At 41.6% G+C, this 13,065-nt stretch overlaps 1 protein-coding gene across 3 annotated transcripts in view; it reads right to left on the reverse strand.

Moving 5' to 3' along the window:
* The window catches only part of LHFPL3 (LHFPL tetraspan subfamily member 3), a 530,561-nt gene that overhangs the window by 86,343 nt on the left and 431,153 nt on the right, over positions 1-13,065 (reverse strand). Inside the window, exon 3 of one of the 3 annotated variants that reach the window (XM_025041937.1) lies at positions 12,175-12,222. The exons of the other annotated variants lie outside the window; for them this stretch is intronic. Within the exon in view, the coding sequence (XP_024897705.1) occupies positions 12,206-12,222 (17 nt within the window). The 3' untranslated portion in view covers positions 12,175-12,205. The remainder of the gene's footprint in view (positions 1-12,174; positions 12,223-13,065) is intronic. 3 annotated transcript variants of the gene reach the window in all.

Here is a 13,065-nt window from a genome sequence, read left to right on the forward strand (position 1 = left end):
GAGGCAGCATTAACCCATCCCCTGGGTAGTCCTGATGCAACACTTCAGGGCAGGCTGAAGGCCTCTGCTGAGAAACTCAGAGGATACTTAAACATGGGATGGGTGCCCATCTAAATGCAAGAATCTCTTCGTTCTTTTATTTTTAGTTTTCTTCTTTTTTCTCCAGGGATAATAATAATAGGGTTGAAATTACTTTGAGTCATAGACTGGGAGAATCTGGGCTCATGGTGTTATACAAATAAACAAGGATCGACATGCTTTAAAAATTTGTCATAAAGATCTAAAGTTATTCGGACACACTAAATGCCTGCAAACCATCCAGGACTGTTCTTTTGGTTTGTTAAACGAGAAGCCTATCTGTTTCTCAGTTTGACATTTAAGGAGGATTGTATTTTCTCCTTCAGGATTAAAGGAAGAAATAGTCTGGAATGCCATTATAAATAATTCAAAATCCAAGGAGGTTTAATGTGAACCACAAGAATATGACCTACAGTCACATTCTAAGCTCAAGAAGAATGCGTCTAGATTAGCACTATAAGTATATCAATAGGAAATAAATGCTAGGTCTTTCGGTCTGCAGGGGAGAAATTTCTGTGTATTTCTATGGTTTTCCCAAGGAATTAAACTCCTGTGTATTTCTATGGTTTTTCCAAGGAATTAAAATCCAGAATTTGGCATCTGTATTTAACCTCCAGTAGAGATCATCTACTAGAGATCTGTTCCACCACGACACAATACAGTGCTACATGGCATCCCTCTCCCTTCCCCAGTAATCTGTTGCTGTAAATGTTGCCTTGAAAGGGTCTTAAGATTTAATTATTAATCAGAAATAATTTAACAGGCTGTTGATGCCAGGAATGAAACTTTTTTGATTTGCAAAGCTGGGATAAGCTGATCAAGGAGAACAGTACAATTTCACAGGAAATACATTAAGCTTCCCATGCCTGCCTGAAGAGCTTACCAAAGTTTACAAGGGTGCAGAGAAAGGTGTGTTTGGGTGGCTACATGACGAGTCCATGGAGAGTAATTATGAGGAACTTATAAACCATAGCAGCTTAGTTTAAAGATTTTTTTTTTTTTTAACATGGAAGGGCCAGATTTCTATATTCTCTTTAAACATCCTCATTTAAAATGTAGCCCACAAATTTTACTTAGACAAATGGTGCTACAGAAATATTTTCTGCGCTTAAATCTACTTTATCCCCTTGTTTTCATACTAAAACTATGAGAAGCTTATCTTTTGAGGCACCAGACTTTAGACAGGAGGGTGATACCTGACCTAAATCATTTGTAATATGCTAGAAATATAGACAATCTGTGTTGAGTATGGGAAGCTATACCTAGAGGGTATTATGCTGAATGAAATAAGTCAGAGGGAGAAAGATAAATACTACATGATTTAACTTAAATGCAGAATCTAAGGAACAAAAGAAACGAACTAAACGGAAACATACTCAGATACAGAGAACAAACTGGTGACTGCCAGAAAGGAGGGGAGTTGGGGGCTGGGTGGAAAAGGTGAAGGGGTGTGGAAGTGGGAATTAGAAGTTACACAGCAGTCACAGGACTTAGAGTATAGCATAGGGAATATAGTATTGTAATGGCCGTGTGTAACGCCAGATGGGTGTTAGAGCGATTGGAGGGATCACTTCGTGGATTGTATAAATATCTAACTTTTTAAAATTAAAATAAAAGGTCTCGTAATTAACGAGCTGACCACATCACGGAACTCTCACACTGCCCTGTGCATGCATGAGATTACCTAGAAAAGTGTTAGATGCTCGTCGAAATGCATGAATCTCTCTCTCTCTCTCTCTTTTTATTTATGTTTAGGTCTTTTTATTTTCCTGTGGATGAATGGATACTAAGTTTGAAAGTCTCTTCAGCCATAGATTTGGAACTTTTCCCTTCACAGGAATAAAACTTCACCCCAGCACTGTGAGAATGAACATGATCATCTCCACAGAGGGGAGACAACGAGGAGCAGGCAGAAGCAGCTACATAACCTCCAAGCCTAGTACTGGGTGAAAACTGTCCAAAATGCAGGAAAAGATGCCATTCGCTTATTAAAACACGAAGCTTTTCCTTTTTTTCCTGTGGTCTCTCTCTTGCCTTGTTGCAATGTTTGTTTTTACTATTTTTCCCCTTTTTTCTTACTGTGGTAAAATACACATAACATAGAATTGCCATCTTAACCTTTTTACTTTTACATAGCATAGGTACATCTTGTACATTTTTAAGCGTGCAGTTCAGTGGTATTAAATACATTCACTTTGTTGTGCAACCACCATGACTATGGTGTCTTTCACTTGCTATTTAATGCCATTCTAAGTAAACAAAAATTAAAAAATTTAAATTACTAGCATGCATTTTACTGTTTATTTTGTTGTGTAATGTCAGTTTAAAATGCAAAGGTCAGAGCATTTAACTCATTTGTGCAATCATTGAAATCACAATTTGTATTTTGACCTTGGAGAAAAGACAAACACAGACAGCCTCAGGAAGTTCGGAAGGAGGAAGAGAGGGTTGCCCTGGCATGAGGCAGCTAAAGGGACCTTCTCAGGTGCTAAAGAGCCCCACTGACCCCGTGTGCCCACTCCGGCCTGCTGGCTGCTGGGATTCTACTCACCCTCCAGCCTCCACAGCTGTTGGATCTGTGCTTTATTCCCTAGTTTGGGGCAGGCCCTGGGGAACTCCCCTTTTCATTGGAGACAGATGACTCCCCCTCCACCTCCTAGGGTACTGCAGCTTCTATACTAGGTAACTGGACCATAAGTGAGCAATCAGTTTGCCTCACATCAAGTTGTGACCTCCTGCCTAATGTCCACTAGATATGCCACAGTACTGCTAGTCCTGGGTGGGATGGCCACCTCCATGCCCTGCCCCAAGAGGCTGTAGGATAGGTGCAGCCAACCATGACCTTCCCCACTTGGGCCCAGGCCCTCACTTGGGTCACAGGGTCTCTGTGGTCACTAAGCTGGCCCAGGGAGGGGAGGCCAGGCAGGGCTCAGGTTCCAGAGGACAGGAGAGTGGGCTGAGAATTCACCCCTTAGAGAGGTGAGGACATGGGATGGGGGTGGGGAGAGGGAGGAGGAAGAGGAGGCAGCAGGAAGCAGGACACTCTGCACTGCCTCCAAGCCTCTTTGCTCCAGTGTCAGGACCGGGGCTGCAAAGTGTGAAACCTCAAGCACAAGACCCAGTGGCAGTACATTGGATGTACACTCATGGAGCTGGTTGGCCCTGGGTGCAGGAGCCAAGAGCAGTAAGCGAGGAGAGAGGAGAGCTGGTGCTTTCCAGGAGCAAGGCCAGCCCTGCCCACCCCCAGCTCCCAAACAGCTCCTTCCTGCCCAGAAACATTTTGGTGTGAAGAGATAATTTATTCTCTGGACAAAAGCCTCTCCCCGCCGTCTGCTATTGCCTTCCTTTCAGCTTTGCTCTCACTTCTTCCCCCTCCTCCCTCTCCTGCCCACTCGGGATTTTAAGCAGAGTGCTTACCCTCTGTCCCATTTGTGGCCTCTCGCTAGATTTTCCTTTGATGCTCTTCCCTTTCTTGCTTCCCTTCTCTCTCCCTCTGTCTGAATGAGGGGAGATGGGAGATCTGTCTTTTAATTATACTTTATAGTAAGTTAAGGCGGCATTCCCTGTCTGGCAGGATGAGTGTGGCTTCAGCAGTTAATGCTGGTGAAACTCTTTGGGCTCCTGGGGTAAGGGGGGTGGGGCGTGTGCTTTTCAGTATTGTGGGAGGCCCACCCAGAAGAAAGGAGTGGGGAGAAAGCTAGAGAAAAATCACAGGACCATAGGAAATATGGGAAAGGGAACATTGGAAAATGGTTGAGGAAGAAGATTGGAAAGCAGGTGTGTAAGGAAGAAGGAAGAAAAGAAAAGGAGCTAGCTTTCTGCCTGCTCTACCTACATAATTTGAAAGAATAGAGACTTCTCTCGATAATATCTGTGCATGCTGGTGCCTAGACAGTGACTGGGAACGTTAGGTGGTAACAGAAAGTGTCAGCACCAAGTCTCTTGCTCTGCTCCTGTCAGATCCTTGAAAATGTGACTTAGCATTTCAGTCCTCTCAGAGCACGTCCCAGCGAATCAGAGCCCCGTGAAGGTGTGAGGGCTCTCGAGAGATCTGGGGTGGGGGGTTAGATTGGGATGTTACATGGGCCAGAAGAACAATGGAAAATCCCTTCTGGAGCTCCCAGTAGGGCTCGGCATTGCGTTGAGGAGAGTTGGGACTTTTCAATCACAAAAATAAACTCTATTTTTTTTCAGGGTGATCAAAGCAGAGGTCATACAAGGCAAGTGTATTCACACCTCAAGTTTTGAAAACACTTGTTTCCTAGTACTATTATAATGAACTAGCCTCTTGGGTCCTGTTCAGAAGGCTCCACTAAATCTCTGTTCAAGAAGAGAGAAGAAAGGGCAACTTGCTATCTGATGGACTCATAGCCTAGAGATGACACACGGCTTCTTGGTTGAGGCTGGCACAGCCCCTTTGAGACCCAGACTCACAAGAAGCCACAGGCTTCCTGTTCTTTCTGTTCTGTCAGTAATTAACATTTCTTTCCAGAGGAAGGTTTCACTTTTAGATTACGATACAGATTCACCTGAGATTTTCCTCACAGTGGCAGCAAAAACTAATTTGTTGAAGGAACAGTATGACCCCCTCCAAAGACCTGGAGTGCTCCGATATACTTCCTGAGACCTTTCATGACTGGTGAGTGGCTTCTTGTTCTTTCTGTTCTGTCAGTAATTAACATTTCTTTCCAGAGGAAGGTTTCACTTTTGGATTACGATACAGATTCATCTGAGATTTTCCTCACAGTGGCAGCAAAAACTAATTTGTTGAAGGAACAGTATGACCCCCTCCAAAGACCTGGAGTGCTCCGATATACTTCCTGAGACCTTTCATGACTGGTGAGATATGAGAACAATATCTCTAATTCAAAAGAGGAAACTAAACCATGCTAGCAAAGATGGCCCTGCTCTTTCTAGAGCAGAATTCCTCAAAATGGTAGTGCATGAATCTCCCACATCAGAATTACATGGAATATTGTTTAAAAATCAGATTTCTGCACCCCCACTGCAGAACTACTAAATCGCTGTGAGTGAGGGGTCAGAATTTACATTTTAAAGAAGCCGAGAGTTTGTAACCCTACATATACTGACCATTGTAAATCAGTGCTTGGAGCTGTGATTCTCAAACTTGAGCGAGCCTCAAGGGGGGCTCATAAAACACAGATGGCTGAGTTTCTGATTCAGTGGTTCTGAGAATCTGCCTTTCTAACGAGTTTCTGGGTGATATTGATGCTGCTGGTCTAGGGGACTATACTTTGAGAATCACTGGGTTAAAGCAATTACAACAATTTAGTCTTGTGTCCGTCAGATGTAATCTATTTACTGATCAGTGTGTAGGAGCCAGTGATGGTAGAGGGCTTGTACTCTCCCTCTCCAGGAGGTTAATGTCTGGGAAAGCACTGCAGGGCCACCCAGCCCCAGAAGCCAGGCCTCTAAGCAGGGCCCTCAGGAAGCAAATGGTGTGTGCATTTGTCCGGCTTCTGGTGGCTGGTGCTTCAGACTCTCAGGAGCTCAGTTTGCTTTCAGATAAACATGAAATTACAGGTTTGTTCTACGGCAAGATGAGAAGGATTGGCCCAAAGTAGCACCTCCAGTAGATCCTAGCACTAAGCTGGAATAACTGGAAGCACACACACACAAAAAAAGGCAGAGTTTTCATTACCATGGCTAACCAGGCAGAAATCATTTCTAAAAAGTCAGGGTTTTCTTTGCCTGGGTGGATGGCTGTGTGTGTGTGTGTGTGTGTGTGTGTGTGTGTGTGTGTGTGTGTGTTTGTGTGTGGTGTCATCAGGCCTCTAGGCTTATATTTAAGGAGTGTCAGGACACAGATGCTTCCTTTCTTCCATCTAGAGAGTATTTCAGGCTGAGGCCTCCACAGACCACCCTGGCTGCTTGGCTGTGTGGTTCAGGGGCAGCCCGCAGTTTTCTTTCATTCCTCCCTTTCGTCCTTAGGCACCTGCAGTTACCAATGTTGCCACTAGAGGTCTCAGCAGGACAAGGATTATCTAAGGAAGGGTCTGGAAAGGACCCGTAAGAAGCCGGAAAAGTCCCCTCTGTTTGACTTGTTTAGGGGGCTTTCAGGCCAAGGGGAAAGTAAGGTGAGCAGCTCATGACCTGTGCCTGCCTGTCCAGCATTCTCAACACGATAACTGGTCTTGCATGGCTGCTCAAGGATGCCATTTTCCTCTTCAAACAGCACTGCAGTTGTTACGGGAGAAGGAATGGGCGACGATGGTTGCCAAGAAGGGACCTACAGACCCTCACCATAATTTTCATCAGCCACTCCCTCCAGTCGACTGAAAAATGTAAATATTATTTGAAGTTCCATGCAAATGCAGTTGAGACCCTTAGCACTATACTTCCAGCTAGATTTATGGCCTCTAAAGCCCCTTCTACACCAAAATTCTGGAGTTGAAATTCTATCCCAGTGATACCGACAGGGTAGGTAGATAAGTAGACATGACCCGCAGGGAGAGGATCGAGGAAGTGTTAACGAAGCCCCGAGACCAGCTCAGCAGAAGAAAATACACAACCAGGTGTCTGGCTAGGCTTCTAGCACCTCCCTCATTCCCCCAAGGTCGGAAGCCAGAGAGACAGACCAAAAAGCCTAGTGGTGCCTGGTACCTTCCTCACCCCCTTCCCCAGGTCAGTTAACTGCACATGACCATTATATGACCTTACTCTGGGGATGTTCAACTGATTTGAGCAAAATGAGTTAACTGAGCTTGCGCCTACAATCAAAATTCCCGTTGTGCAGGTGTAGACTCCCCATCCACGGGCACACACTGCGCAAGTTTCAGCTTGGAGTAGGCAGGTCAAAGGCAGGAGCAGAAAATTCGCTCCATTTGCGGTAGGGAGTACAGAGGCAGAACAAAGAAACACCAAGGCCCATGTAAAACCCCAACTTTCAACTTCTTGAAGCCCCAGTCCTCATTGAGGTGTCCAATTGGATTTTCTTCCAAGTGTACTTTCCTCTGCCTTTGCTTAATAAAATCACTTCTGTTTGCTTCTTTTCATCTGCTCTTTCCTCTCCGAGCATCATAAATCTTTCTACCGGAATCCAAGGACCGAGCTCCTGACTCCCACGACGCAGACACCTGATTGCCCATAACAATACTTTCTGAGGTCACAGCTCTTAGTGGTGCCACATTTTGTCCAGCAACATTAGAATACAGGAAATTATCCACCTCTGTGATTCTCCTCATCCCACCATATCCTGTCCTGTTCTCACCCAACTTGGAACAGGTGTCAGATCCAGGGAAGGCTGCTGCAGACCAGATGGGCTATTTTGGAAAAAGTTGCATATTAAATCAAACTCGTTATATGGAAACCAAAATGGACCAAATGTTAAATCAAATGATGATACTTTGCTTTATAAAAAAGATGCATCATAAAAATGCTATGGATTTACCATGGACAAAGAATCCTCTGTTAAAATGACATTGCATATTAATTATGCAAAAAAAAAGGTCATTGCATATTTGGTTAATGTCTGTGGTTCTATAATTTTATGTAAAAGGGGGTGTATCTCAAAACTGCTGGAAGCTGGAATGTGTGGGTCTCTATTCTTATCTTTCTGGCTTTCAAATTAGTCTCTCACTGCCCTAGACTTTCCTGGCCCTGTTAACTTGGTAAACAATATACCAAAAGGAGAAAATGTAACCTGTGCACCTACTGAGTCTCCTTAAGTTCCAGGGCTCTAATCAGTGGTGTCTTGGAAAGGACAGAAGTAGATAATAGCCAGATAACTCCAAACTGCAGAAATCAGCATATTTGTTATGGCCAAACCTGACACTTGCAATGTCTACCTCAGTGTCATAACTGTGTAAGGCGGGAAGGCTACTCACTTCTCTTCTGCACTTTCTCCCTCCTCCTGTCTTTGTCCTTCTCAGTTAATAACAGAGACTCACAGGGCTCTTGCTCCCATGGGCAATCCCTATTTGCATAGGCTGACTATGCTATGTAATTTTTTCCATAATCCTATATTGGGAAATGAATACTGCTGGGAGAAAACTGCATGTAAAACAGCCTGAGGTTAGGAGCAAACTTAACATCATGTACTTTTTGAAATCAGCAGTTCTCAAATTCATTTTATATATGAAGAGCCTGAGGTCCAGAGAGGCATAGTAACTTTGCCAAGCTCACTCAGATATTTAGTGGCAACGCCAGGACTATGACCTGAGGTCCTTTCTTGGGATGTATGCTCCTTTACTTTCATCCACTTTAAAGAAAGCTCTCCTGGCTGTGTATGGGGTTCTCTCTCAAGAGAGAAAGGAACTGGAATAATGCACTGATGAGATGCTTTGATGGAAAGAGGAGGACTGAGTTTCAATCCTGGCTCTGCTCCATCTTGGACAAGTTATTCTCCCTCTAGAGACCTCAGTCATCTTCTATGAATTAAGGGATTTGGAATGAGGGCTCCATCTCTAAGAATCCTTCAGCTCCAGAACTCTGTCTAAAAATGATGAGTTGGGAGCTCAACAGTGCAGGGGACTGAGCAGTGTTCAGTCACATCTCCTAAGAGCCCCTTTAATTTTATTTATTAAAAAAATTTCAATTATTATACAGATTTCTATTTTATAAGCTTATTTTTTTAACAATTTTTTTATTTTTCAATTACAGTTGACATACATTATATTAGTTCAGGTGTACAGCACAGTGATTAGACATTTATATAACTTACGAAGTGATCATCCCGATAAATCTAGTACCCATCTGACACAATACATAGTGATTACAATATTACTGACTATATTCCCTAAGCTATACATCCCTATGACTATTTTGTAAATACCAATTTGTACTTCTTAATTCCTTCCCTTTTCCCACACATTCCTAAGCCTCCTCCTATCTGGCAAACATCAAAATGTTCTCTTTATCTATGAATTTGTTTCTGTTTTGTTTGTTTATTTATTTTGGTTTTTCGATTCTACATTTAAGTAAAATCATATGGTGCTTGTCTTTCTCTGGCTGACTTATTTCACTTAGCACAACACCCTCTAGGTCTATCCATGTTTAGCAGATGGTGAGATTTCATTCTTTTTTTTTTTTTTTATGGCTGAGTAATATTCCATTGTATATATGTACCACTTCTCTATCCATTCATCTATTGATTGAGGTTGCTTTCATACCTTAGCTGTTGTAAATAATGCTGCGATGAATAAATGGATGCATATGTCTTTTTGAATTAGTGTTTTGTGTTTCTTTGGTTAAATACCGAGAAGTGAAATTACTGGGTCTTTCTTTGTCTCTTATTAAAGCCTCTGTTTTAAAGTCTATTTGTCTGGTTTAAGTATTGCTGCCCAGTTTTTTTGTTTGTTTCCATTTTCATGAATATCTCTTTCCATCCCTTTACTTTCAGTCTGTGTGTATCTTTTGATCTGAAGTGAGTCTCTAATGGACAACATATATGGGTCTTGTTTTCTTATCCATTCAGTCACCTTATGTCTTTTGATCGTAGCATTTAATCCACTTTATTGAAAGTAATTGTTGATAGAGATGTAGTTATTGCCATTTTATTATTCACATTTTTAATCTTTTTTTTTTCTTTTCTTTTTAAAGAGGACCTTTTAATATTTCTTATAATACTGATTTGGCATTGATTAACTCATTTAACTTTTTCTTGTTTGGGAAGCTCTTTTTCTGTCCTTCAATTCTAAATGATAGCTTTGCTGCGTTGAGTGATCGTAGTTGTAGGTCCTCACTTTTCATCACCTTGAATATTTCGTGTCAATCTATTTTGGCCTAAAAAGTTTCTGTTGAGAAATTGGCTGGTCATCTTACGGAAACTCCCTTGCAGGTAACTAACTTGCATTTTTTCTTCCTGCTTTTAAGATTTCTCCTTGTCTTTAACCTTTGGTATTTTAACTATGATGTGTTTTGGTATGGGCCTCTTTGGGTTCAGCTTTTTGGGACTCTACACTTCTTGGGCTTGTGTGTCTATTTCCTTTTCCAGGTTAAAGAAGTTTTCTGTCATTATTTTTTGAAATAGCTTTTCAATTCCATGCTCTCTCTCTTCTCCTTCTGGTACCCTATAATGTCAGTGTTGGTACACTTGATGTCATCCTAGAGGCCCCTTACATTATCCTTATTATGGGAGAATTCTTTTTTATTTTTGCCGTTCTGATCAGGTGTTACCTTATCTGCTATCTTATCACTGATTCAGTTCTCTGCTTCATCTAATCTGTTTATTCCCTCTAATGTATTCTTCATTTCAGTTATTGTATTCATCGTTTGTGACTGGTTCATTTTTATGTTTTCTACCTCCATTTTATGTTTCCTATTACTTTGTTGAAATTCTCACTGAGACCATTGAGAATCCTTATAAACCAATGGTTTGAAATCTGCATCTGGTAATTGTGTGTTTCCATTTTGTTTAGTTCTTTTTCTGGAGTTTCGTTCTGTCCTTGCATTTGAAACATGTTTCTATGTGATTTTGACTGCCTCCCGGTGTTTGTTTCTATGTATTAGGTAGAGATGCTGCATCTCCCAGTCTTGGTAGAGTGGCCTTATGTAGCGGGTGTCTCTTCAGCCCTTGCCCTGAAGCCAGACAATTAATTTCATCCACGTGTGTCCCTAGTGCCTTTTGAGCTGTTGCCCTTGCAATGGAGGTTGAAGTGAGTGAGTCCATCAGTGAATAAGTCCATGAGAAGGCCCTTTAAGAGGAACTCCTGAGACTCTAGCTGCTTTTCATCTCACTTGGCCACAATCTCCATTGGTTTTCACAGCCAGAAGTTGTAGGGACTTCTCTTCATGGCCCTGGAGCCCTGGGCTGGGGAACCCGGTATGGAGCTGGGACCCCTTGCTCCTCAGGGGGCACCTCTGCAGCCAACATATCTCTCCCAAATTTTAACTGCTACATGTGTGTGAGACCAGCTCATTCCACATCTCCACCCCTCCTATCAGTATCGAGATGGCTTCTTCTGTATGTTCTTAGTTATAAGACTTCTGTTCAGCTAGACTTTAGGCAATTCTCAATGATGGCTATTCTGTATTTTAGTTGTAATTTTGATGTAGTTGTGAAAGGAGGTGACCGCAGTGTTTACCTACTCTGCTATCTTGACCAGAAGCCTATGAGAGCCCCTTCAATTTAAAAGTCTTGTCATCTCTGACAACTAACTTCCAAAGTTTCTTCCTAACTAGTTCCTGTTCAACACACACTCAAAACTTTAGTGAGATTGAAAACAAGAGGCAGTTATTTCTACAATTTTATGGTCAGGTAGGGAAGGCTGTACCATAAGATACGATCATATTTTAAATGTTCCAGGTATACTCTTCGTCAGGCACAATGCAATCTAGTTTATCACATTTGAACTCACTCAAAGTAGGAATATAGTTTATGTAGATTCGAGGAACACTAAAAGGGATCGTGTGTATGTATGTGTATTTGTGTATACAATGAAGGGCCAATATAACCCATATTTGGCTTAAAAACCATTACCCTCTCTTTTTCATAATCATAGACTTTTAAATATATGTATGTGTGTCTATTGTATACATGTTTACAGAGAAAATAATAAATGAGAAGATTACCACTCCTTTCCATGGCTCATTTTAGCCCTGTTACATGGCACAATAGTATTTATTTTCACATAGCATCTAGTTCTACAAAGAATCACAGAACAATAACCTGTTTAGGCTGGCAGCCCCAGAAGAACACTGCATAGCAAAGGTGCACTATGGGTGAACATAGCACGCATGGAGAGGACTATACACATTTCCACACTGTGGAGTAGTATGTTACAGTGGGAATGTGGACACATGCCTAGAATCCTAAAAGCTTACAATCTGAGGGCTCATTGTTGGAGAACAATAACCAAACATATTCTGATGGGGCCCCCTTTTTTTTCCCTGGAAGGTGCCAGGCTGACAGCTGCTTTGACTCCTACCCTTGTGCCAGGGATTGTGGGAGAGAAAAGCACAAATATAAAATCAGGAATAAAGACATAAGATCTATGGTTTAAAAGTGACGGTTCATGCGGCCCAAGCACCAAGCGGCGAAAGCAGGAATCAAAAGAGTGAAGAGAACATGCGGGAACAGTAGGCAGAAGCACACAAAACACAGCTGGACCCACAAGGAGCCATGCTCACACTTACATGGTGTGGTCTCACACTACCTTAGTTTGCTTTAAGCATTTCCATCATCTGAGAGTTTGGGAGGGAAAAACAACATAGTTAAAGATAAAACATATTAAGAGCTCGTACTTTATTTTTAAAAGTTAAAAATAAAAATGTCATACCTGGCCATCCCATTCATAGTGTGCAGAATACACGTATGATGATTTATAATGATGAAAAACATAGTTCTGAGCGCCAGACTGTGGTTTCATATCTTGGCTCTGCCACTTCCTAGCTGTGTGACCCTGGCCAAGTGTCTTATCTTTCTGTGCTTTAGTTTCCTCATCTGTTAAATGGATCTAATGGCCTCACTTACCTCGTTAGATTGTAATGAGGATGGAATACATTAATACTACATGCGAAATATTTGGAAACGTCCTATTCAATACCAAGCATTATCTAAGTGTTAGATATCATTGTTGTTGTAGCTACTTTATCTTTGGCTTCCTCAGTCAATACCACTCAGACTATATGATCAAAGTTTTTCTACAGAAAGTCAAGGACTTGAAGAGAATTTTAGGTGTTCAGTAAGAAAAACAATACAAAAAATCAAAATGTTCAGGAGAAAAGGACAAAGTTAGAAATGCATGGAGTGAGTAATAGTTTCATATGTTATTATAATTCTTGAGAGTATCATTTCAAATTCCAAAAGCAATCCAGAGTAGCTTTTTAAGAAAGATAAATGCAATTGGCCTCTGTATCCATGGATTTTGCATCTATGGATTCAACCAACTGTAGATAAAAACAAAAAAACAAAAAAACAAAAAAACATAAAAAACGAAAAACTCCAGAAGTTCCAAAAAACAAAACTTGAATTCGCCATGTGCTGAGTACTATACTAAATCTAAATGAATGATGTTATGTGTAGGC

This window comes from Pteropus alecto, unplaced genomic scaffold (genome assembly GCF_000325575.1).
Source record: "Pteropus alecto unplaced genomic scaffold, ASM32557v1 scaffold109, whole genome shotgun sequence".
Classification (NCBI taxonomy): Eukaryota; Metazoa; Chordata; class Mammalia; order Chiroptera; family Pteropodidae; genus Pteropus; species Pteropus alecto.